This window comes from Apus apus, chromosome 16 (genome assembly GCF_020740795.1).
Source record: "Apus apus isolate bApuApu2 chromosome 16, bApuApu2.pri.cur, whole genome shotgun sequence".
Taxonomy (NCBI): Eukaryota; Metazoa; Chordata; class Aves; order Apodiformes; family Apodidae; genus Apus; species Apus apus.
The window spans coordinates 10,064,298-10,091,595 of NC_067297.1; the positions used below are offsets into that span (position 1 = coordinate 10,064,298).

At 40.4% G+C, this 27,298-nt stretch overlaps 2 protein-coding genes across 6 annotated transcripts in view; one reads left to right on the forward strand and one right to left on the reverse strand.

Annotated features, from left to right (window-relative positions):
• Positions 1-7,514, reverse strand: part of GLT1D1 (glycosyltransferase 1 domain containing 1) — a 59,171-nt gene extending 51,657 nt beyond the window's left edge. For all 3 annotated transcript variants that reach the window (XR_007891012.1, XR_007891011.1, XM_051633604.1), the window contains exon 1: positions 7,266-7,514. Coding sequence is in view for 1 of the 3 variants with exons in the window: in XM_051633604.1 (XP_051489564.1) it covers positions 7,266-7,333 (68 nt within the window). In the remaining 2 variants the exon portion in view is untranslated. The remainder of the gene's footprint in view (positions 1-7,265) is intronic.
• The window catches only part of SLC15A4 (solute carrier family 15 member 4), a 29,100-nt gene continuing 8,845 nt past the window's right edge, over positions 7,044-27,298 (forward strand). The window contains exons 1-7 of one of the 3 annotated variants that reach the window (XM_051633603.1): positions 7,044-7,223; positions 7,673-7,814; positions 19,628-19,923; positions 20,781-20,949; positions 21,594-21,671; positions 24,285-24,453; positions 26,663-26,818. In XM_051633603.1, the coding sequence (XP_051489563.1) occupies positions 7,045-7,223; positions 7,673-7,814; positions 19,628-19,923; positions 20,781-20,949; positions 21,594-21,671; positions 24,285-24,453; positions 26,663-26,818 (1,189 nt within the window). In that variant the 5' untranslated portion in view covers position 7,044. Of the gene's footprint in view, positions 7,224-7,672; positions 7,815-11,362; positions 12,010-19,627; positions 19,924-20,780; positions 20,950-21,593; positions 21,672-24,284; positions 24,454-26,662; positions 26,819-27,298 lie in introns of those variants that run through there. The other 2 variants (XM_051633600.1, XM_051633601.1) reach the window with 2 other exon arrangements.

The following is a 27,298-nucleotide window of genomic DNA, read 5'->3' on the forward strand; positions in this document are numbered from 1 at the left end:
CTAGACCTTGGTCTTAGAGATTCTCAGATCTGGAGAAAGGCTGCTGAGTGAAGGAAACACAAATATGTCCAGGTAATCAAAGCTATTACAAATACAGAACATGAAAAAAAATGTTCACAGGGGCAAAGAATATGAATGCATAAATAAAACTGAAGGGTTGACTGCTTGATTGTGGATTTAACTGCTTCTTGTCTTAGATTTGTAAAAGATTTGTGTAACAGGCACAGGATAATTGAAGTATAAGAAAAAACCTACACAAAAGTAATTACACAAATACTTTCACAGTCTTTTTTTAAAGTCTCAACTGATAAAATTAAAAAAGAACCAAAACAAACCCTCCTCCCCCTTCTAGTGTCAGCTTACCCATACATCTTTATATACAGTGGTTTCTCATATTAAAACATTGATTAAAAAACTGGCAAAGTAAAAAACCTGATTGATTAAAGAGAGCTTTACTTTAGGCATTCTGGTGAGCTTTGTTTTATTCTTTTATTTTTTACTCTACACTCATAATTCCTCTTACTGAAAAAAGAATCAGTTATCAGTGTTTCCAATGACATCAGCCAAAAAACATCCAGGAGAAAATCCATGCTTTGATAGAAACTAGCACACTGTGTCTCTGACATGTAGTGTTTACATTTTCATTATTATAAAAAGACCAAAAGGACGTTTTCTGCTTATTACATATTGTTCCAGTTGACTTACTTCTCACAGCGTATTAATTGTTCTGGCATTAAAAGCCTGCTAGCTCAGTATCTTCTTTGATAACGTCAGCTCTTTCCTTTCCTGATCATTTCATACCCTCCCAAGGAATGTAATTTTCTGTCCCCAGAAGTTAGTCATTACTGCAGAAATTGGTGCTAAAAATGTTGTAAAATGTCTTGAGGCCTTGCTAGGAATGTATTAGCACCGTATCAGACAGAGCTCCATTGGCACAACATATGGTGCTGTATTTGCTCCTTATTCTACAAAGAAACTCATTTTACTTTTAACTTCACTCTTTGAAACAAAGCAATAAATTACTGTAAGTACTAATAAATAATAAAATACAGCCAGATTGTAAGCTCCTTATTTACACTGTTGAGCAATTATTTACATCAGTTGTCCCATGAACTTGTACCAAGTACCCCCTTGCCTTTTGAACGAGGCTCTCAATTTATAACTAAATAATGATGCCCAAATCACACAGCTGTGGAAAGAAAAATCTCTGGGGCAAAGACTCGGATGCTCGTGCATGTATTCCAGAATTTCACAGGTGCTCATTAAACAGACTATAAGAATTTTTTCCCATCAGCATTCCAATTACCATAAATCACTATCATGTAGAAGCAGTATGTTTGCATCTTACAATTAATTTGAAAATTACTCTCTCGGGACATCAGAAATCAAGAAACCCAGCTAGGAATTTTGATCTTAAATCTTTTTTTTCCTAATATACTAGGAATGAATATTTTGCCTTTCGTCCATAGTCTCCACATCTCCAAATCTCACTACTGAAGGACAGCTGTTTTTTCTGCAGTAAACTGAGGGGGACTCCCTTGAGCATTCCAAAGGCTCAGAAACTGTGGATTACCTCTGTTGCTTCAATTTTTTTCTACACATGATGACTCAGGAGCATGTAAGAAAAATTGCATACGTTTTAAGAAGGAAAAACTATCCAATTATTCCCAGAATAATTCACATTCCCAGATGTAAAGAAGCCTTAATCCCATAAACACAGCATTGAGTTCAACATGAGTAGTCACAGGCTTCAGATTATGCATCTATGGAAATATAATGTGCATAGAAGCAGAGTTACTGGGTAGTATTTAAATACTGAAATTTACAGTGATATTTTCGTATTTTCTAAATTACTTTTCATCTTTATAACAACAACAACAACAAAAAAGCAGACTATGATTTTCACACATATGCTGTTATCAAGGAACATGATAAGAGGGTGCTGCAAAGCTACTGCAGGAGATTTTTTCCAAAGGCTGATCTGTCTATCAAGTCACAAATGTCTCTGAATCAAGCCAAGACAGAGGAGACACATTACGCAGCCTTTCTCCTCCTGGCAACTGCGTATTCACATTATTTTGCCATTTCATAAACAAATACTTTCTGAGTGAAAAATAAAAATTACACATCTTCTGCTGTCTGTGCATCCAAGACAACACTGAAAAAGCTAAATCTCAAGGCTACATTTTCTCTCTATCACTGTTTTGTATGTGGTAGATAAATTTCCTTATCTGGTCTTAATAACCAGTGAATATTGCTTGAATCCATATCTTTCCCTTCTACACAAATGCCACTGCTTGGGGAGAATAAGATCTCTAAAATGGAGTTTGGCTGTCACATTCCAGATTTTGTGCATTTTGCTAGGAAGCAACCAAACTTCAGTCATTCAGTAAATTTGAAAGATCATTTCTTAGACTACTTCATATTAGTCACCGCTTACACTGTGATATTCATATACATCTGAATATTGGACAAAATATTTCCCAACTCCACTGATTTTATTATTTAGGGAATTCCTCTTTTTTGAAAAAAAATACATTATTTGGAAATCCTGAGGCCTATAAGAGAAACTTATAACTGTCTGTTCTAAATCTATACTGTGTGCAGGGGGATAGTGCTGAAAGGTACAATCCTTTTCTGACATGTTTGCAATTTATTAAAGATTTCTATAGAAAAACAGTTTTCTGTAACACAACTATGAACTAGCTTTTACCATGTTTCATTTTTTATTTCCTACATTATTGATCATTACTTCTCACGTACCCTTCCCTGCTTCAACCTTAGTCTGCAGTTCTCAGGTCTAGATAGATAGATACAGTTTTATAGTTCCAAACACAGCAGAGCTGAAGCTAAGACACAAGCAAGTTAAAAGTATGTTTACCTCTAAACTGCTGTACTTTTGAAACTTACTTTATTTTCTGTGATGTCTTCCTGTCAAAAATATGTTCTAATATTCTACTGATATCTCAATGGAATTACTTGCAGACAAAGAATGTCTGATTTCCAAAAAGTTCCTGATAGGTAGATGCACTGACACTTCTTGAATGGTACGAAATAGGCTTAATCCAAAATCCAAAAATATTAATTCTCTCCTTCCCTAGGCTGTCTATTCTGTAAAGTGGCTGTGCATCAATTATTGTTAAATCTATAGAGCATGATTCAAAGATTAAGTGAGCAGAGACACCTCCACTGCCTTTTCTGAAACCTGACCAGAGCTGAATACTCAAAATTCCCACTGACATGATGGAATTACAAGAGGTGAAACCCTGCTTGATCTTCTCCATTTTCTCTGTAAATTATCTTAAGGTTTTTTTCATACTTGTTAAGGCAATTTTTTTATTTTCTTTCTTTCTTAAACGTCTCCTTTAAACAACACAGACAAATTGTGTTGGCTTGAATGAAGCATGAATCAAATCCACTGTGAATAAGAGCAGAAACTGAAAATATGAGAGAATCTGGGGAGAAAATCCCCCAGTTGCTATGTCCTGAGGTCAGCTACTGTCCTTTTAAAGGACAAAAAACTCTGCAGAGTTTAATCCTGCCTTATACATAGGTCTAGCCACGAAAAACATGTTTGGGATGCAGCATACATCAAGTGCAGGCCATGTAAATGATTGCACCTCAGTTCCAAAGGGGGAGGGTGGAATGCCTGCCTTGCAGCTGTCCTGCTCTGGGAATGGCCATGCAAACAATGGCAGGAATTTACTGGTACCTGTGCAAACCAACGTAGGGAGGTAAAAGACCTCTTATAATCTACCAGGAAGAGAAGAGGACCTCCTGCTGTACAAATGCTCTTCTGTGTGATTTTAATGGCAGCAGATAGTATAAGACTAAATAGAAGTTGGGGCTCAGAATTACTGCAATAAATGTCTATGCTGAAAAATAATTGTAAAGAGGAATGATAAGCATTATTGAATTTGTGGGTTTAATTCTCTTGCAGTTGATTACCTGGAGATTTACAGAACAGCTATTTCAAGTGTCCCTTTTCAAATGAGAACCGAAACAATTTATCCCTCTCTAAAATATATTTAAATATTGACAAAATACTCAATACAAATCTTTCTAATTAACCAATTAATTCAAGATTTCTATTCTTCCCTACTACCAAGTAATAAAAGATGAACAGAACATTTAAAGAGGCAGAGAAGATCCATTTCTTTTCTTTTCTAACGTCTTTTTTGATCTAATTTCTCAGGCTGAAGAATGGCAGCCTAACCAAAGACTTGTGCTTAGTGTTTTGTTCTCTCCTCATTGCTCATATATTTCAAGGCGATTAAAGATTATGCAGATCAATACGGATACAGCCCAGAGCACATTCATTGCATCATTTGTTTCAGGGAGCTGATTCCTAGCCAAATTAGATTCTGGTATCTTTGACATCAGTTACTTTAAACTCAGGAAATTAATACCTTATTTATGGAAAGATGAAGCAGTTATAGGAACTGCTGTAATGTCATAAACATAGTATACACAGTGATATTAAGCCATAAAATTAATCTATGCTGGCAAGGGTCCAACCTGCAGACAACTTCATTGTTTCATTTCTACTTAACTGAAAGTTGCCACTGTTCAATGTATATAAAAAAAGATTGAACAAATAAATTAATAAGCACGTATGCAGATACAATTGAAGCCAAGTATTAATTGGAGTATATGTTTTCTGTGTATAATACACAGGCTACAAAGGTTACTATATGCACTCAACCTCAGGTATGGCAGATTAGTGCAAGAAGTGACATGCCCAAGCCTTTGGCCATACATTTAGAGTTTTGGTTTGTTTTTTGTTGTTTGGGGTTTTTTAATAGCACAAATAGGATGGTTTTAGTGATCGCTGTCACTTGACTAGCCTTTTAGTCAGAAGGGTAGATTTAATTGCTAGCTAATGCTCTTTTTTTTCCCAATCAGACGGTTTCTTTTTTCCCCTGAATGGGCTCATTTTTTTTATTACTATAAATAACATTCATAGTAATCCTAAATTATCAACAGAACAACATAAATTAGCAACAGAACAACGTAAGTTACTCTCAAAACTATTTCTGTTACAATCCTTTTTCCGCCTTTCTTGTGAATGTGAATTAAACTGACCTTTCACTTGTTACACTCTTTCTGTTTGAAGGTCTATGTGCATGAGAAAGCAGCATCCACTCTCTGTAAACTACACCTATAAAGCTACAGGATGCCAAAGCAAGTTGGTGTACCATATATAGATCACTGCAGACATGTTCACATAGCTGCATATGATTGCACCAAAGTGGTATCATGTTAAACCATCTGTCAACATCTGCTGCATCTCACCAAGTCTATATTCTCTTTCATACAAATTAGCTTAGGCCACCACGCATGAGTTATGGCTGGAGAAGGTTAACCAAAACTGCTGGTTACTGTGACTTCCATCAAGACACCTTGTTAAACCATTGTGCTCTAATACAGTATGCTCACACGATCATAATCAAACTCAGCTTAGTTAGAAGACAACCAGAAATATTGGACATTTGTTTGTCTGGCTTATTCAGCCTTAGTTTAACTAGAAATAATGAAAAACCTGCTTTTCACTAGATTACCTCTGAATGGCTGCAGAATCTAAATGCTTGTCTGACTTTCCTCATTTTGACATGGAAGATGAAGGTAAGTGAATGTTTAAGTTGTATAAGCAGAAGAAATAATCTAATGGAGAAAGAATGAGCATGAAACTCCCCAAGAACAAATTGTTTTTTTTTTTCCAGTGAGCGCAAAAAACAAGAGATTAAAGGAAATGCAGAATGCCACAGAGAACACCATACATGTGCCAACATGGACAGGTAAAGGAAAAATATATGTTATAAGCATAAGAATGTACTTGTTTTATCTTAACATTATTATTAAAATGCAAAAAACTCCCAATTTCTCTGGTCCTTATACCCATTTGCTTTCTATCTTGAATGCTTGGGTGCTGACATGAAGCAGCAGGAACATTTCATCACTATCTGGTACAATGCAGTAGCCCTGCACAAACCTAAGACTCAACTTGCTATGACACAACTCATGTGAGAACTTAAACAATGTCAGAGGATTATTTATATGTTTAACATTAAAATGTGATAATATGCAGATCAAGCTAATGGAAAACTTGAGATAGCAGAAGGCTATGCCAAGAGATTAATCCTAAGAAAAACAACTGAACTGCAAATAACTTTCACAGATCGGAAGCAACCACGTCCTTATTCTGGGCCTCAAGAGGACAAAATCATTGAGAAATTGTGTCATTTCTATGGTTTTTTGTTGTTTTGACTTTTTTTAAACAAAGCTCCCATGCACAGCAAAGCCCTCAGAGATGCTGCCAGCCACATCCTTTTTCCACATCATAGAAAAAGTTAAATGGGGACATTAAGAATATGCAGCTCTGTCAGCCCCAGCAGTTCCAAAGCACTACAGAACCACATCCATAATCCCCGAGTGCTGCGCGTTGAATCCCTTCAGCAAGGACACTAACTGAAGAAGCTCTTGCACAATTGCTGCTCTAGGATGGCTCCTGCACAGACCCTTATTTCAGGGCTCCCAGAGCCTTCTGCTCTTCCCATGGACTTCTCATCTTACTCCGGGTATTTCCCGCAGCGCGCAGCCCTGAGGAAACCCACTGGTAAGGCCGGCCGAGCAAGAGCTCCATGGGGCAGCAGGTGAGGTGGCCTCTGGCCAGCCTGGGTCACCCTGCAAGTGCGAACTGCTCCTGGCCCAGCAAACTGCCCTGACCAAAAAAGGGCTTTTGTTTGTTTGGGGGGCATTTTTGGGGGGTCAGGGGCTGAACCCCTCGGCTGCCCCTCTCCCTTACTCCCCAGTCCTACAGGCAAAGGGGAACACGTTGCCCTGACAAAGCCGCAGCGCGGGCCTGCCTCCCCCGGCCAGGGGCTCGGTCTCCCGGCCAGCAGGCCCCGGCCCCCCCGGATCCCGGCCCGGCACCGTCAGACACAGCCTGCCTGGGCTCCCGGCCACCTCACACCCCCCCGGCGCCAGCCACCCCCGCGGTGAGGCGGGAGAGACGCCTCCTCCGTGCGCCAGCGGGGGCAGCGAATGGCGGACAGCGCGGACAGCGCGGACAGCGCGGACAGACCCCGCAGCCCCCGGCCCCGCCGGCACCGGCCGGCACCGCGGAGCCCGCTCTGCCCGCCGGGCAGGGCTGCGGCGGCCCCAGCGCGAGGGGCGGCCGGGGCGGCCCCGCCTCCCTGCCGGCTCAGCGGGGATTCCACGGGGTAAGCGGCACCTCCCTCCTCTCGCACCGCGGGCACACTTACTGTATCCTGGCCGCAGTGGTCGCGTTGCCGGTCTGCGCCCGGAGGCTGGCCAGCAAGAGCAGCCTCATAGCGGCCTCTCCCGTCCGCCTGGGCGGGAGCCGCCCCACCGAGGGGCAGCGCCGCGGCCGCCGCCTCCTTCACCTGCCGGCGGCCTCCCGGAAGCGGCTCTTCCACCTGCCGCAGCCCCGGCCCGCCCGGCCGCTCCGGGCGTCCGCGAAGCCCTCCGACCTTAGGGTGGCTCCACCTTAGGGTGACAGGACACATCTGGTGAGGGGACAGTCGCGCCTGTGCCAGGTGTCCCTTGGTCAGAGAGCACTTGACTAGGGAGCCAAGCTCTGCTCTTGTGCCAGTAGGTTTGGCTCACTCCCCTCCACCGCCAAAGAGTGCTGTGTATTTTCATTAAACAGGCACAAAGATGACCTGCTCCAACTCTTACATTGCTCATGCTTGAGACCTCCTGAGAACATCAGGGGAAGGCTGAATCAGCCACTATCTCCTGAGGCAGTTCCTCAGCCACGCCGTGGGCACCCAGGGTCTCCCAGGATGAAGGTGGGTCGCACTGAGTGCAGGAATGGAGGGAAAATAAACTAATTGTGGATCAGATGCCAACAACCAGAAAAGCCAGCAGAATGTGCTAGTCCAAAGAACAAGGCAACAGGATGGTCAAAGACCAGACTATATATCAGGAAGGCCATACAACAAAGCAGAGCCAAAGGGGTGAAAGACGAAGGGAACGCTCTGGTGGGTAATGACAGCAGGCAGAATCCAAAGATACAACAAAGCAGGGAGGAGAAAAAGGAAGAGCCTGAACTCAGGACCAAACCACCAAGCCTGTCTTCAGGATAAACCCCAATTATAACCAGAAATATGGTGAGCAGCCAAGATCAGATGGGTGGGGCAGCAGGAACTAAGACAGAGAGAGGTGTTCAGGGAGTCTGTTGGGAGACTGATAGAGGCCAGGTGGCTGACTGGAGATAACCAAGGCCTTCATTTGGGTTCAGAATTTTGTTTAAACATTGAGAATATATGTAGGACCTTTGTGGCCACGTGACAGATGAGAAGGAGGGCTTGATCTAACAAAACTCACTTTTTTGCTTAAATGCATATAGCCTGTTCTGTTCCCCTGATGTAACTCACCACAGGGCCACACATATGCTGGCATTTTCCCAAGGCTGTAGAAGACTGGGAAAGGTGGCCTGCAAACTGCAGTGCCTGTTTTTTTTGGCTTAAGTTACTCTTCAAGTCTCAGTGCCAGGTAGACATACACAGAAAGGCTCTTAAATTTAGGTTTTTTTTTTAAATAGTAGTTCTTTAAATAACTTGTGTGGATCTGTGAGGATGGCAGGTATTCAGGAATTGAGGGTTTAGAGGTGGTGAAGATATATACTGGAGAGTATTCTGGCAAATTGCAAGCATTTTGGTATTTACAACGTTGTTCAGACCATTTTGAACTTCATGCAAACTAAAGAAGTTTGCTACAACTTACAAAAGCAACAAAGATTCCATAAATTCTAAAAATAGCATAAATGCTAATTTTAGTGTAGGCAGGACCAAGCTATTTTCATCATCATTTTAGAATGTGTTTCTGACGTGAAATCCCAGCCCCATACTTATTTTGTCAATCCAGCCAGGATTCAAACCTTGAAGTTTGTTTCACTCTAATTGGCCTATATGAAGCATATTTGGGCTTTTGAGAGCCCTTAGCACCAGTCATCTCTGTCAGCCACTGCTGCCCAGTTGTCAGTCTAACAGACCTGCAATGTACACAGGCTGTAGGAAGCTTAAGCAGCTGCCTTTCAGTCTCCTGATGCATTGCTACTCTAATCCCTTTCCTAACAGACCCTCCTTCTGGTTCCAAGGTCTCCCACAGGTAGCTCATCCAGCTGCATCGAGTGCATTGGCAGCGTGTGCCAACCAAGAAACACCCCTTGCCCTGCTGCTGCAGCCCCCTACCTAAAACAGCCAACATAATCCAAAATGGGGACATTCCCCAGTGACATAGCCTAAAGCAGGATGTGTGACGATGCTCAGGAAGTCGTGTTTTGGGTTAGAAGGAAGCTGTGGTGTTGATATCTGTGTGAGATACCTAATTACGAAGAGCTTGGCCACTATAACTTTTCTCCAGTGCTAGCTCTGAAACCAGACAATACCTGTCCAGCATATTTAGTGTGTAACACAAAAATGCCAACATCAAAGTAAGACAAGGCCTGATCCCTAAGACAAGCAAGGAGACCTAACCAGTCATCTGGGAAATAAAGAGAAAATATGGGAAACATTCAAAGAGGTCTTAACATTTTCTTACTATGTATGGTAACTCTGTTTTTTATGCTATATAGGCCTTGACTGACAAAATAAAAAATCCGTAACTCCCTGGCAGCATTAACTATTGTTTTATCTTTGAAAACATGTACATGCATTACTGTTTCACTCTATGGAAACAGGTGCATTCATTGTATTCAAAGAAAAGGTCATGGATGTACCTCAATGAAGAAGTTTTAATTACACTGTGGCTAAGTGTTTGGAGGAAAAGTAACATTCACCTTTCTGAAGCTGCTGTACTTCCAGAGCGAATGTTCAGGTTATAACAGTAGCTTTTGAATTTGAGTAAGAAAACCTACTTCTCAATACCTGAAGATTAAATAACATAATGTACATTTCAAATACGATTCAGCACTGCAAAGTGTTTGTAACAGTTGTTGGGTAGGCCAACATAAAAATCTCACCCCACTAGCTAAGGCAAATCATGTAATAGTGATACCTGCATTAATTAAAACACAATAAAGCAAATGTACTTAATTCTAGGAAATACTAGGAGACCTGTAAGTTGTAGTTCACAAAAAGCTATCTCTGTACAGCTAGTTGAATTTTCCTCATTGTCCTTTGTAATGAAATATAACCAGTTAAGAGAGGAAATACATCTAATGAGTCATTTTTATGGCTTATGTTATTTACAAAGGCCCATCATTAAATGAATAGATTTACTTTTACAAGCATTGCTTGCTCAATTACCAACGCTGCTCCAAAAATTTAAAGGCATACCTAGATGATGGGTGTAACTGTATGATGTCAATCAATTTACCTTTCTCATTGAAAACACACAAGAAGTATCTTTCTGTCTTTGTTCTGGCCAAAATTAGGACTTGAAGGTCTGCTGTTGAAGACAATTACATACTTCCACCACCTTTACCTCAGCATACGTGATGGTGGAACAAAAGAACATCTTAGGGCTCCAATCTTGCAACAACTAATGTGTTTTCTCATTTTAATCATGCTTTTTGTTCCATTCAAATCAGTCTTCATTCTCCACATGTACTTATGATGTATTATTCCTGCAGGTACACCTCAGATGAACCCAGCCTCAAACATAAGCTTCCCTGAGCTGGTGCTCCCCATCCTGTGGGGTTGGTGATCCCGGAGCTGATCCCAGAGCAGCCCCAGCACTCGGGTGTGCCTGCTGCACGTACCAGGCAGCACAACACGGGCAAAAAGAGAAATTCACAACGCACGTTCATGTTTTTTTCTGCAGGATGGCCATTTTACATGGAGAATCCTTGCTTTTGCTTTCTGTCTGGGAAGCGAAGTAGGGAAACAAACCGCGTATCGATTTCACTGCTTTATACAGCCGGATTCACTTCAGGAGAAAGTGAGGGCTCTCATGGAAGCCAGCGCTGAATTTGTGTCGTTAGTAACCTCACCCTGCTCCAGTCAACGCCTACAACGTAGTTCCCAGCCTGAGCTAACAGGAAACAAGCACCAATTTTCCCCGCCCTGCCCTGCCCTGTCTAACCCCGCCCGCCACCCGGCAGAACGCAGCAGGGGAAAACCTGCGGGGGCAGAGCTGCCCCCTCCCTCCCCGGTGAAGCTCCGCATACCCGGAGGTGTAACCACCCCCGGCTCTCCCTGGCCCAGCCCCGGCGCGGCGCTGCCGCGGGATCCCCGCACGCCGCTGCCTCCCGGCGCGCCCGCCCCGCACCTTCCGGCCCCGCACGGCCCGCCCCGGCTGCCGCGCCACGTGACGGCGCCGGCGGCAGAGTGACAGCGCCCTCAGCCAATGGCGACGCGCCGTGCCCCTGGTGGGCGGGCCGGGCCCCGCCGTGCGAGCGCAGCCAAGTTTGCTCAGGGCGGGCCGGGGAGCGCGGCGGGTTCGCCGCGGGGCCGGGAAGGAGGTACCGCCATGGAGGAGACCGAGCCGAACGAGCGCAGCCCCTTGCTGAGCAGCGGGGAGCGCGGGCGGGGAGCCAGCAGCGCTTTCCACGGGCGGCGACTGGCTTGCGCGGCCGTGCTGCTGGCCGAGCTGCTGGAGCGGGTGGCCTTCTACGGCATCACCTCCAACCTGGTGCTCTTCCTCAACGGGCCTCCCTACGGCTGGGAGGGTGCCCAGGCCAGCCAGGCTCTGCTGCTCTTCATGGGCATCACCTACTTGGTGTCACCGTTTGGCGGCTGGTTGGCTGACGCCCTCCTGGGCAAGTTTGGCACCATCCTGCTCAGCATGGCGCTCTACCTGCTGGGCATGCTGGCCTTCCCTGTCATCGCAGCACCGCACACCCGCCAGGGCCTCTGCGGGGACATCCCCTTGTACCCTGTAGAGAACTGCTCCTCTCCGCTGGGCAACGCCACCACGGCGCCCTGCTCGCAGGTGGGAGCCACCCGCTACTGCGCCACCGCCACCTTCATCGGACTGGTCCTCGTGGGGCTGGGCGTCGGGTCGGTCAAGGCCAACATCACCCCTTTCGGGGCAGACCAGGTCAAGTATTATTTAGCAGCTGCCAAATCGTCTGTGGGTGCTGGTCTGAGCCAGAGGATGGTTGTCGGTCGTGCAGAGGGGCTTGCCTTGGTGGGGTGGACAGCGTGCCTGCTGATTCTCTGTAGGCGTTAAGTCTCGGAGGGAAGCGGATCATCCAGCTTTGTTGCCTGTGCAATGCAAGCTGTGAAGTTGTATCCTGTTAGATATAATTTTGGTGTCCTTGTGGTATCTGATCTCTTGTGACCCTTGGCTTCCTGGTAGCTCTGTCTTACGTGTTGCACCTGATTTGGCTAAGCTGCCATCATCTTGAGGAGTTGGGTTGAATCCTTAATGGCCATTAAGTGGATTGCTAATTATCCTCCATTGTGAAGTTTGTACACAGTTAATTTGACCTCGGAGCTCATCCAGTGAAATATCTGATACATGTTTTAGCTTTGGCAAGGACAGCATGGTTCTAGGGCAGTGGTCAGAGGCCTTTATCATCCTGTGATAAATGAAGGATAGAGAACAAACGGGGGCTTTATGCTTTATGTATTCTCTGTGCACTGCACTGTGCCCTTGAGTGATATTTTTGTGTTACACCAGATGCCAGGTGGCAGGCTGTTCTCAACATATTACCTGGGCTGTTCTCATGAGGGCATGTCCTGTCAAACGACCTTGCTTGGATCCATTTCAGTGATATCATTTGTTGGATCATCACTGCAGAAACAAGTGGCTTTACAGAGAGTATCTGAGGGGCAGCTCATAGTTCAGTATCAACTGAAATGCACTGTTACACGTATTTTTTTTACAATCTTATGCTAAGGTAATGTGCTGACTGTGGAAGTTGGAGTTTAATTTCTGCTTTACAAATTGAGAATTCCAGATGCTTAGATACTGAGCAGCTTTTCTAACCAAACTGTTCTTGATGGCAAAGCAAGGAAGATGCTTCCAGTCAAGTTCCATGCCTGTTTACTGGCCCACTGAGTTCTGGTTAGGGCAGGTGTCAGCAATGCCATCAATTTCTTTGTGCGAGGTAGGATCTACCACAATATCTTTGCCAAACATACCTCTGTTCTCTGTTACACATTTTACATTTGTCATTCCTTAGCATTTCAGATATTATAAATTCCAGAGTTCAGGGTAAAAGGCAGTATATAAATGTAAAACATTATTATAGCCTAAGATTCTGTGTCCCCAGTGTACTGATTTGATTTAAGCCAGCATAAGCCCATCAAGTGAAAAAGCTTTAATATGACTTTATCTTGTAAGGTGTTTTTCAAAACTGACTGCTTATCCCCAGAACACTTTATGAACGTTAAATATAAGAGATAAATAATGGCAGGAACAGAGTAAAAGAAGAACCATTGCCAATGGAAGTGTAGCTCTTGTAGCTGGAATTTTTAAAGGCTTTCCCCACAGGACTTCACAGAAGGCAGTTTTTGGCTAGGTTTGCAGATAATTCACAGTGATTTATGTAGGGTGAAGCAAAAGAAATACTCCTTTCTGGTTCATAATAATCAGTAGAGCTCTGCTGAGGACTGAAATTTTCCCCTTCTCTGTTTTTCTGGCTTATCTATTGTTAAATATATTACAGCACACCACTTACCTTGTCATGCAGTTTTGGGCCCTCCTGGGTGCCTTGTCCCTGCCTAGGAGTGTAGCAAACTGCTGGGTAGATGGATATATATTGCTGAGAATAAAGTCTGTCTCCCAGAGTCACATTCTTCAATGCAAACATGTTTTGGCTGGACGTATGCTGATAAGATTTGTCTTCTTTCCCTGAAATACCAAACAAAGGAAAATCTGAATTGTGTCTTGTGCAGTTTAGCTGGCATGAAGCACCTTTCACATACTGTTAATTACATTTCATTGCAGATCTCTTAAAAATTACTATGTAATTTTTGCTGTTTTAGTGGATGATTGTAATTTGTGTGAAGAACCCAAATACAATGAATATTTTCTTCTTATTAATTTAGAAGAATCACTTTGTGAAAAATTGGAAGCTAAATTCCAATACTTATTTTCCTCTGAGGTTAAAAGATGAAGTTTTGTAATTTCTGTTGAATGGATGTTTTTAGAGGTGCTGTTACAAGTGACTATGTAGACTTGGTACAGAGTAAGTTTAACTAGTCAGCTTAGCAAAAAAAGCACTTACTAGGTATAGACAAGCTTTACTTCACTGTGTTTTTAAATAGCCATTTTCTAGAAGTTCCAGACTGATCTCCATCATATAGGTCTAAATCTGTACTGATGGTTCTCATAATAGTGTTTATAATCATGTCATGTGTATAACCTGCCACTTTCCAGTTCCCCTTTCAAGTGTGAATGTTTTGCAGTCACTTCCCGTTCTGTGCAGTAGTTTGTGACTTTCTGTAGTTAGGAAACAATGAGTGTCACTCATTATTGTGAAAGCTGGTTTAGCTTCAGCATTGAAGCCAACATTGATAGTAGACTACTGATCCAGTATCAGCTATAATCATTGTTCTAATTTTAGATTAATCAGTTTTGGGGTTGATTAGAGATGCTAGTTTTAACCCATGGTGTATCTTCTCTCTGAATTGCCATCATAGTCATTAAATTTATCAGTTTGGAGACAGTGGATGTCTAAGACTCCGCAGATAACAGTTTGAAAACTGTAGCTGTGGTGTTCACACGAGCAGTACTAATTTGCTTCTGTTTCCGACAGAAACAGACACCACGCTAGTGACAAGAAGCAGACCTGAAAGATGGATTAGCCAAATTTTGATTTAAAAATCTGATATTACATAGCAGCTGAGTAGTACTGTGTAGCTCTGTTCCTGAGCTCTCCCCAGATGCTCTCAAAGAGTAACTAGTGGCTATAGAGATGGATTAGCAGATCAGAATTGTCAGAAAACTTGTCATTTGCTTCCTTCTGTAGGCTGAGGAGAAGGGCAAGCTGCTGCATTTTTATCCTTGCTGTTGTGTGACTGCTCACACAGTTGAGTGGGATAAGTTTGGGGGTTTTTGTTATGTTTGTCACATGTGACTGTCAGTCACAAGTATCAGTCAGATTGTGGGAAGAAAGGAAAAATGCTCATGTCAGTAACTTTAAAATAAGCTTATTTTTCCTTTTGTGTGAGTCAAATAGGACATCATAGCTTTGGATCTGTCATGATGTGACGAGAGAGAGAGGGAAGATTATGACACACTGGAACGTTGATGTGTTGGGGTTTAGGAAATAGTTGACATCATTAGCAGATGATGTCAGAAATCAGATGTCAGGGTGGAATGGTAGGCACCAGATAGGCACTAGCTTAGTTATCCTGTTGATAACCAATTCTTTGAAACTGACCTGGCTGTAGAGAGCTAGGAAATGACATTGTGACAAGGGAAAGCATCTAAACACAGGAACTTTGGAAAAGTAAGGATGCTTGTGTAGGTTTCTGGCTCTTTATGTAAGAATCAGGAAAATCTAATAGAATCTTAGTATTTCAGCAATGTTATATTTTTGGTTTCAAGCTGTACCAACTGCTTTGGCTAGTACTTGGATCATCTCTTAATAAAGATACTGGTGTAGAAAAATCCAGGGGATAGCATAATTCAGTAAGTGATCATCTTTCTCCTGAGTCAGAAGGAGGTCTAAGTATTAGATTAAGGTTAATACCTTAGGGACAGCTGTGCTGTGGAAAGTTGCTGTCAGTCAGATTTTTAATGACTTTTCATCAGGTGTGTAACTAAAGACCTACTTACTCTTCCTTTCTTTGTTTAGTTGCATTTAAAATTTAGTTCTGATTCTATGTTAAACTTACATCCTAAATAGGTTTAGAGAATTGCAGTGCAGAGCTACCCAGCTGATGTGTCCTCTGCTGAAAGTGGCTGTAAATAACCTCATGATTACACAAGTCCCGTAACAGTGTTCCAGGCACTCAGGACTGAAATTACATTACATCTGATCATGATCAGTCTGATATAAGTGGTTTGTATTAGAAATTTTTATTTTGAGAACTATTTCTTTACTGTTTTGAATCCAAGGCCATATATGGTAGGTTCTCAGTTATAACACCCAGGATGTCACTGTGCTTTTTCTGCATTTGGATTAACTGTACGTAACGAATTATTATCAGACATGTCAATAAAAACACCTTTCGGATTGTAGAAAAAATCAAGTACTAGGTTGGATTTCCTTTTGCAAAAGTTATGTTAGATGTCTTGAAAGTAGAAAGATTATTTTATTTCCTCTTTAAAGGCCCACCTGAATGCAGTCAGCAATGAAGTGGCCAAGAACTGACAAAGCAGCTGTGGCCAGAACACTTCAAGTTGCTCATTTCCTTCATTTCTTTGTAGGTGGGGTTTTTTGGTGGGGAGTTTTCATTTGGTTTTTGGAGGAATGTTTTTTTTCTGGGGGTTTCTTTTTTAATTAAAATTTGCTCTCAACTTTAAAAGAGGAAAAGCTAGGGCAACTGGGATGCTTGTTTCACAGTACAGTAGGTCGTTCTTTATTTTTTATTAAAACTACTGGATTGTTCCTTAGCGTTCCTGGAGAATTATGTGCTCTCCCATTTAGTCGGGAAAAGAGCTGTGAACAATTTAAAGACTGCAGAACAGTAAACTGGAGACTCAGGACTGAGTATTTGCAGTGGGAGTTAATTTAAATAAGTGACAGCTGTCCAGCACTGGTATATTCTGTGGAAAATGTCTGAATCTGAACTCATTTTCAAAACAATGTGTTACCTGGAGCAAATAAATCCTTTATGTTATATACTTGGAAACAGTTTTATTACAGTGTTTTCTTTCAGTGCTAGGAAGCCTAGCTCTCTAGCCATGGCACTTTGCTGATGCTGTTTGCATTTTCCTCATGTAAGGAGTTTGACTAAAACATGGTAAACCTGTGAAGGTGACATTTTTATACCCTTTAGGCACTACTGCTGTTGTTAAGATGTTTTGTTGTGACAAGGACAAAATCTTATAAACGCTCCTATCCTGACTTCCAGTGCAGGGATGTGGAACCCTTACCCCACAGCACAGATTCAGTCCAGGACCCACACCATACTTGTGCCATTTACATGCATCATTTTCCTGGTAGGATCTTAAGAAGATAATGAAGCTGGTGGTGCTGGTACCACAAGGAGATTGCTGCTATGCTTAACCAAAGATGAAATTGAGCAGAGGGAGTGACAGACTTTTCTTTCTGCTTGTGTTATCTAAAACAATGCAAGTAAAAGAGGAAAAGGAGAACTCCTGCAATTTTATGAAAAACACTTATCCTTGATAAAAAGAAAATAATTCTAACATAGTTTTCTTCTTCTTGGTCCCTAATTAAAATGTAGCATTGACTTAGGAAGAGAATAAGCCAATCTGTTTTCTGCTGTCACAGCTCAAGTAGTAGCCAGCAGAGTAGCCTGCTGTAAATGTGATACAGCTCATACTTTGGGCAGCTCATGTAATGTTTGAAAGGAACTACATGATTGCTTTTAACTCCACTGTGTTTTGGTTGGACATCTTCATAGTTCTTCCAGTTTGACAAGATATTCCACCAGCTGGTTCCATGTGACTTTTATTAAGTTGTTAATGTTTGTCAATAAAATGCCATGGTGGCATTTCAGACATGGCTGTGATGTGATTTTTAGTGTGTATATATACTCTGATACTTTCAGCTTTGCATTCCTTTTTGGTCACTCCATTTCTAAAAGGATACTGGAAATGGAGAAGGGTGTTTCAGAAAGGGGCCACAGACATGGTCAGTAATTTCTATGCAGGGAACCATGAAACAGGCTATGACTTACTGTCTCTGAAAAGGCAGCTAGAAGATGATGTGCCAGTGGTTTGTGGAAACAATGGTTTGCAGTGAGAGGCAGAAATGGAGCAGGGATGGGATAAAGGTCAGCTGGGTCAGCTGACTTCTGTTGTTCCTGGAACTAGGCAAAATGAGTAAGGCCAGTAAAGGGCAGGTTCAAAACACACAAATGGAGGTGGTTCTACCCACTGTGTAATTAGCTGGGGAATTCTTTGCTACAGGTTATTATGGATTCCAAAAGCTGACCCAGGTTCAGAGGCAGGCTGGACAAATTCACAGAGAGGAGATATGCTGTGTTTACTAAGTAGATAGAAGCCATCCTTAGTTCAGGAAGTTTCTCAGGAGCTAATGGTTGGAGGCTGCAGTTATCCCTGAGAGAAGGATCATGCTGTGCTTGCCCTGTTCTTATCTGTACCAAAGTTTGCTTTTATCTCCCAGCTTTTCTTTGCATAGATGTGAGCAAAGTAATTTGTAAGAAGAAGGATGGAAGTAATCTTTTTCTTGCAGAAAGTATAAGAGAAGGGAGACTTCATGAGAAGAAATAGAAACTTTGTACAATATATTGGGAACTCTACATAAGTTGGAGCACTGCATTTACAATGTAATTGTGTGCTAATATCCTGCTGCCAGTTGGGGTTTGGAAGGAATTCCTAGCTTGATACACTACTGCAGGTGATGACTGTTAAAATTAGGAAATGAGCACCAAGGTGAAATTGGGAAGGCAGAATTTCTTTGGTTTAGGCTCCAAGATGGTGTTTAACACACTAGCAGACCTCGCTGAATGCGTAGCTATGCTAGTAGCTGTGCACAGCAATAGGTGCCTCAATATTTCTTTTGTTAGGTGTGGTTACATTATGCAGATGGGTTTGTGCACCCCTGTAAATTAAACCTGGCAATATTAAAAACTTATTTCAAGACGTAGCTTGCTTATCATATTGTAAACTAAACACAGATCTTTTGAAGATCTGGCAAATAAGGAAGAGAAACTTGTCATTACAAATAAAACCCAACTGACTCAGCAAGACTGGTGCGTAGCACTGACTTGCTATTCACTGTTAATGGCCTTTCAGTCATAAAACAGTGAAAAATATGGTATTATGGATTCTTCTACAGACTAGTTGATCTTTTAAATGTATTTCAAATTTTAACTTGCATCATTTCACTTACATTACATTTTATGAGTGATGCTGGGTTCCTGTGACTTAATTACAAAACATGGGATGACTTACGGTAGACAAGACAGAATGAAGAGTGGTGGTGAAAACTGTACAGGATAGATGTGTAAACTAGAATGTCTTTACTTTCACTGGAGAGACCCTGAGAGCTTCAAGCAGAAAACAGCACGATGAACATTGCTGACCTAATGGAGGGATAAATGTTTGCTGGGGCCTTGTGACATCTCAGTCAACCCACATTTTTATTATTTTTTTTTTTAAAGGTCAGAATGTCTGGTCTTCAATTTATGTTTTGATGAGAAGTGTTAGGACTGTATTAAAATTTAAATTTATGCTTTAATTACCGAGTAGTATTTTGACTTGGACTCTGGGACAATAACCCAAGTGAGCTTTGTCTAGAGAAATTAATAAACGAGAGGCAGTGCAGTAGAAACAGTAACAGCTTCTGTGGGGAAGCTATGTAGTTTAGAACTGTATGGCTTTTTTTATCCCTGTGCTCAACTTCTAAAAGGTCACTGATATATAATGGGGTAGCTCAGTAAGGTGTCATTTCATCAAATATCATGCTAAGCCCAAAACACTTAAATCATTTCAGTATGACTCAAAATTAAACCTAAACTCTTCAGAGCATTGAGCTTGATTGACTTCTAGTAAACAGGCTTCATTTTCTTCAGAAATTGAATTACTTGTTTTTAATCTTTTCCAGGTCAAAGATCGGGGTCCAGAAGCCACAAGAAGATTTTTTAATTGGTTTTATTGGAGCATTAATTTGGGAGCTATTCTCTCCCTGGGAGGCATTGCATACATTCAACAGAATGTGAGCTTTGTTGTTGGATATAGTATCCCAGCAGTTTGCATTGGGATTTCATTCATGGTTTTCTTATGTGGTCAGAGTTTCTTCATCACAAAACCACCTGATGGTAGTGCCTTCACAGACATGTTTAAAATTCTTGCATATTCTTGTTGCTCAAGAAAGAGACATGTGGAACGTTCAACTAATAGGTGTGTAATTAGCTTTTCTGGTATAGTCTGAATTCAGTGAATCAGGCTAAAAGTTGGAACTAATTAGTTCAACCTAGCTGTCAGTAAGTCACACTAGAATATGCAGTTTTGCTTTGCGAACTGAAACTGGAAAATTGGAGTATTGAAGATACTTTCTAAGAGTTCTGGGATGAAAGAGAGACACATCTTGAGATCACTGGATCTCCATGATGCAAGATGAAGTCTGCTGTTTTCAACTGAATGCCCTTTCTTGCCAGTTCAGAGTTTCTGAAAGCGTAATGTAACCTAAGTATGGTGCTTTTGAGCATTAGTTAACTTTCTTCTCTGCTTAGATATGTTCGTGGGATGCTTTTGATCTGAAAAGCACTTATCATTTAATGTTGTAAGTGGCTCGATGGGCAGCCAAAATGTGTACTGCCTTTTTGATTTCCAAGTGGTTACTCCATTCTCAAGAGGTTCCCATGGAATACTGAATGCCCATGGTGGCTGAATTCACTGATAAGAGATCTCAGGTGCCTCCTCTGCATTGGGCTTTCATGTATTCAGACTGCAAAACAATTCAATGAATTCAGATAACCTATCTTTTGTGATACTGTTCCTGAAATTCTGCATATTGCAGTGCCAGTTACGCATGCATGTTGGGAGGAGGAAGACATCTTAATAATGGAAGTTTTCAGTTTGTGCTTTCACCTGATGATAATCCATTCTGGCCTAGTTGTTTTGCTGTTAAGAGTAACTTATTTTAGAAATGGATGAGTTTTTTATAATGAAAAAAGGTGCTACAAGATTGTTAGTTAAGTCAGTTTTTGTTGTTGTTTACTCAACGTTTCAAATGAATTTCAAATTCTTTCCAAAAGTGAAGGCCAGGGAGTACTTCAGCAACCTCGCAAGCAGAGCCTGTTTGAGATGGCCAAGCTGTCTCACGGGGGCCCATTCAGAGAAGACAAAGTAGAAGATGTGAAAGCTCTCGTCAAGATTATCCCTGTCTTTTTGGCCTTAATACCTTACTGGACAGTGTACTTTCAAGTGAGTAGCTCCACATTATTTATTTTACATGTTTAAATACCTTACTTTCTAATGTAAGGACCCTAACTTCCTCTCTCCCAGCCACATTTGGAAGGTAGGTCTCGGGGCACTAGCTTCAAGTTGCAGTTCTGAGGCTGTGAGATAAATCTAACTCCTCTCTGCATGTTGCCTCACAGAGCAGTTACCTGGAGGAAACACACAAAAGCTTTTTTGGAGAAATTATTCTCTAAGGTTTATTTACAGTTAGCATTCAGTAGGTGTGGCTCTAAAGAAGATGAAGACTGAAGATAATTTTTCAGAACTCTGGTAACGACTGTTTTGTGTTGTAGCTGATGCAGATAGGTCAGGGTAAGTGGTCTAGATTTTATTTTAATTAATTCCTTTCTGGCTCTCCTGTCTCTGTGAGATGAATTAGGATAGCAAATATGTTTAGGGGAAAAAATGTTTTTAAAGTCACTTGAATTATTCTTTGTGCTTTTAGTAAAATCAAATTTAGGGATTAAAACACTGCAAGCTTTTTTTAACAATTCTTTTTTGTTTTGCTATATTAGCCCTTTAACTGATCTAATTATGAAAAATATGAAAATATCTTGCACTCGGTACTCTCTATCCAAGTAATCTCAATTCATCTTTTCTAATGCTAGATGCAGACAACATATGTATTGCAAAGTCTCCATCTGAAAATTCCTGAAATATCAAATGATACCAACCCTATTCATACGGTAAGTAGGGCAAAATGAGAAAAGTATATTTTCTTTAGTTGTGATGCAAAATAGGTAAGAATTGTACAACAATTCTAGAAAGTTACGGTAGTGGCTAAAGGGAATTGATGGCCACAGATGCTGGGCATTGAGAAGCATGATGCACACTACAGAGATCTTGGCGTATCTACTGGTGTATGGAGTCCATAGAATCACAGGGATTGAAAGGGACCTCTGAAGATCGTTGAGTCCAAACCCTCCTGCTGCAGCAGGAAATACCTAGGCAGATCACACAGGAACGTGTCCTGATGGGTTTTCAAAGTCTCCAGAGAAGGAAACTCTACAACCTCTCTGGACAGCCTGTCCCAGGGCTCCATCACCCTCACAGTAAAGAAGTTTTTCCTCATGTTAACATGGAACTTCCCATGTTGTAACTTGGTGCCATTTCCCCTTGTACTATCACAGGGCACTACTGAAAAGAGATTGGCCCATTCTTGACATCCACCCTTCAGGTATTTATAGACATTAATGAGGTCCCTTCTTAGTCTTCTCAAGACTAAACAGCCACAGGTCTTTCAGCCTTTCCTCATATGACAGATGTGGACGTCCAGTCCCTTAATCATCCTTGTAGCCTCTGTTGGACTCTTTCCAGCGTATCCGTATCCCTACCCCTCTTGAACTGGGGAGCCCAGAACTGGACACACCATCCTGTTTTGAATCTATTCAGATAGTTTTCACTGCATTAAGAGCATCTTTGTCCTTCAGCAGACAAAGTGTGATCTTTGAAGAAAGCTTATAAGTCTATATGCCCTGAGTTTTCAAAGTTCTAAGTAGTACAGAAGCATTCCCACAACCTCAGCAGGAATACCCATACTTCACTGAACCATTATTATTTGAAGCTCTGGAATCTGAGATAACTTTATAACTGAGATGAGATAATGATCATTACGTCTTTGGGTTGGCAAACTGTGACCCACAAAGCATCTGCCTGGGCTCTTTGGAGAGCTGCATTGACAACTGTAAGGCAGAGCAAGAAAGCAGCAGTGTTGTTACCACGTCTGCATGCAGAGAGTGCTACAAATGTGCCCCACACATACCTAAGGCTAGCTGGAGACTCAGATAAAGCTGAATATTAACATTAACTGGATAATCTCTAGAAAATATTAATCTAGTCTAACCCTGAGTTTCCACACACAGAAACAGTTTAGCATCAAAACCTGAATCTGCATCTGAAGCACAGCTCAAGCAGTGCTTGTATTTTGGGTTGAAGAGGCAGTGCAGTGTGCAGTACAGCATAGCACTGTTCTCAGTGCAATTTAAAAAACATCCCCAAGCCAGAACATTTTTATAAATCTTCCTGTACTGTCTTGCTTTGTTAGCTCAGAACAGATGCTAAATATTATTAAGCTTGGTAGAAATGGTCTCATTCATACAGACAGGAGTCTTATTGTCAATTACTGAATCTTGCAAATGAGAAAGGATGTACCTATTACTCAATACTCTGTTTGATAAGTGGAATTTAATTTTAATTGAACTTTGTATAACATTAGTAAAACTCTGTTTCTGTAGCACGTTTCTGAAAGTTCTAAGACTAAGAACAGAAGCTCTACACAACCTGGCTATTAAATATGTTTCATGACTGAAGCAAGGAAAAAGTTTAATTCTGTCAGACTAAATTCTATCACTGGAAGCACAATATAAGGGACTATTTAACTGCCTTATATCACTTCCTGACTTGTGTGCCATTAAAATTTACTTAGAATGCTTGCAAAAATGTATACTGGGATATATTTATTTAATCTGCACAGTTTTGTTTACTAGATTTGAGTGGCACAATCACTCATTTCTTAGACAAGTGTTCTATGACTAAAAAAATTTTAACATAAAAAAAGCTCCAAAAGGACACTTATTATTTTTTTTTTCCCCATTAAACACATCTCAGGTCATATGCATAAAAATTCAGATGTTGTGATAATGCTAATGGCCATTTCATCTTTCAAAAGGAATTAATATAGTTTTAGTCAGATAGTTTTAACAAAAATTAGTTCAGAGTAAGAACATAAAATACAACCCCTCTGAAACTAAAAAAAAATCCTTTGCAAAACATCTTTGCTTAGTTTCATGTTCTGTTTTCTCAGAATACTCTCTTCATCTGCCCAGTAATTTCTTATTCCTCGTTTTCCTTGGAACTATGTGCAGCATGACTTGATTTTGTGTAAAGAACCTTTTTGCCCTGAACACTTGAAGCATCTTCAGTACCAGTGGAAAGCTCCTACATCCCCCACCCTTCCTTACTCCCCAAAAAAACAACCAACCCAACACCCACCTCAACACAGCTGGAGATGCATGTTGAAAGTGAGAATATGCAATAATATTGGAGTTACTATGCTGAGGAATCAGTTTTGCTTTCTAAGCTAACAGAATTATGAACTGCCAAATTAAATGAAAACCCAAAGAGCTGAGTGTTTGTTTTTCTCAGCTTTTACATACTCTTATTTTTCTTTTCCCAGTGTCTGTCAGTGCATTGTGGTTTGGATCTCAGTGTTCCATGGAAAATGTTTTTTCCTTTGTTAAACACAATAAAATTCAACCCTTAAGTATGAAATTGCTAAGTTAAGGCATCTGTTCTTTCAGTTTCCAGCAGCCTGGTTGACTATGTTTGATGCAGTGCTTATTCTGATCCTAATACCCTTAAAAGATAAATTGGTGGACCCCATTTTAAAGAGGAATGGCTTGCTCCCATCTTCACTGAAGAGGATTGCAGTTGGAATGTTCTTTGTAATGTGTTCTGCATTTGCTGCAGGTAAGAAAACAACTTTGAAATCTATTTACATAGCTATTTATTTACCTACTTGTAACAGCTTTTTGAAAAAACCTTTGTGAATCTGTAATTGAAGATTATTCAGCAGTCTTTTTTATGGGATAGTTAGTATGCAACTGCATGGATGCATTTCCCACAACTAAAGAGATGTTATCCAAAAAATTACTAAACTGTTTTGAGTGTTCACAATAAAATGGGACCATTTTTCCTGCCTGAAATAGACCTTTTATAACCAAGTTGATAGTTAAAGTTTTTGTGTGCAGTGTTAGTTTCTAATATGCTTGGTAGAGAACTATTTGCTTTCTGACCATTCTGAACAAATGCCTTAGCTTCATCATCAGGATTTGAGTTGACTGAACAAAGTGTGCAGCATTTGCATACAAGGCTGTTACTTATCCCAAAATAAACTTTATGGTATTGTGGATGTCCATGTTGTCTGATTAACCAATTATCTTGAAATGGAAAATTTATTTATCCTGAAAAACAAGTTAGTTCAGAAATAAGTATGTTCCTTTATATAATCTGACTTCCAAGTATTAGAAAAGTGAAATTTTACCTAAAAACCTTTCCTTTTATCTGAACTAATAAAGTTAGGTTATGGCTGAACAAAAGTTTCCTCCCACTTCACATTTTTTCTCCCCTACCTTGATGTTCCCTAATGTTTGGGAATTACTGTAGTGTAAAATAGCTTAGCTATTGCATGAAAGGAAAAAGATGGCAGCTCTGTTCAAACCATAAATCAGCTGCTTTTGAGATGATTTAAAGTTGTTCAGCACTGCTGATGTGGAACTGAACATCTCTGAGCAATGCTTCATAGCACCTATAGCCTTCACCAAGTTTCACTATAATGAACATATTGATAAAGCGTTATGGCATTAAGTAAATTAATTTCAGCACTTGTAATCTCCTATATTTTAGGGATAGGGACACTTTACACGGCTATTAAGATTTCTTTCAATGAGAGAGATAATTACTTTATTAGGCCAAGGTCACTTTGTAAGTGGGCAAATAAAGTTCTTAAAGCAAAGTCGTTTAAACTTAACATGGAATATGAGAAGCATTCCTATTTTACTTAGGACACTGCTACCAGCAAAAGATGATGATGTAAAACAGTTAAATGTCAGCTCTTTAAGTAGAACTGCTGGCTCGCATATAAGTTAATTAAAACCCAGCAGTATCAGTCTTTATTAGTACTGGGGAAAAAAAGGCATATTGAGCTATGATGGCTGAGTTGGGGAATGGTTTCATATTGCAGAATTCTTACAAATGCCTTCTTGTTTTCACCTACAAATGTAATGCATGGTTTTGTTGGTTTGATACTTCTGTAAGTCTTCCATGCTAGAAATTCTCTGGGGGGTTGTCTGCAGTCTGGCTAGAAGGTTTAACCTTTTGGAGTAAGTTAACATCCCCTCATCATAACGTTAATTCAAGAGCTTCAGTTACGAGAATTGGGGCATAGGAAACTTGTTTATTTCTAACAGGGGGAAAAGCTTCTGTTGGTATCTCTGTTGCATAGAATTTTTATTTTCTCATTGAATGATATTTATAGAAAACATATTTTAACATTCTTACAATACGGGATTACTTCCAACCATTTCTGCCTTAGAGAGAGATACTAGTTAAAATCTGAAATGTATGAAGATTTTAATATCTTAACTTGCCATATTGGAAATGTCTTAATGATTTGTTTGTGTCATGTGTCCATTTTAACTTACTTATCTAACTGCCATCAGTTCTGGACACTACCTTGCTGCCTATTAGATTGTTTAGATTATTTTATTTATCTTATAAACTCTAAGCATGCAGCTGCTGAGGTTTAATGAACATCTGTTGTGCTTCATGAATTTTATTGTAAATTCTGAGAAGCAGTATTTAAGGTTATTCAACTGAAAAATCTACTTCATTTCTAGAGTTTAAACAATTATAGTAAAAACTTAAGATTCTTCTAACTACTAAAACTGTAAGATTAAATCTGAAGGCTAAGAAAGAATCAACAGATTCTAAATTCTGAAGTACGTGGCTTTGAAGATAAATTTATGGCAAAGTTTGGTATATGGCATAATTAGTGCTACTGAATAATTTGTAATTACAATTTGTAATTGCAGTGCAGGACTGAATCCTAATTAAATTCTTAATATGAAGAAACAGTGCTTGCATCTTAGGTCATTCTTTGTTTTTCCCCTCCATGTAGGAATTTTGGAAAGCAACAGACTAAAAATTGTAAAGATTAAAACAATTAATCAGACAATTGGAAATGTTACATACCATGCTGCAGATTTGCCAATATGGTGGCAGATTCCTCAATATGTGTTGATTGGATTCAGTGAAATATTTGCAAGTATAGCAGGTAAGTGTCTTAGTTTGTTTTAAATCTGCTTATTTGCTTTCATATCTGTAAGAAATTATGGATTCTTAGGAAAAAACAACTTCTGAAACCATTATAAATAAGCTCTGTTCCTAAAGACAATATTATACAACATAACATAATGTGAGTGACAAAATACACAATTGTCTCTCACATTTGAAAACTGCCTACATAAAAATGTTTTCAGGACTGAATTTCAAGCACAGCAACATTTAAATATTTCTGTGTCATCCTGTTAGCATTGGATATTTGCAAGCTCTGATGAACCACAATATACTCTTTTGATACTGTATTTTAAAGAATAGTTCTAATGCAGTATTGTTTCCCCTGAGTTTTCTGTACTGCAAGTGAAATTTGTGCTTTGTAATTTTTTTGTCTTAAAAACATTATTTAGAAAGTCCATAAGTAAGGAAACACCTTTTTGAGGGAAAAGGGAAGAAATAAACCACCTTTAGAAGGATT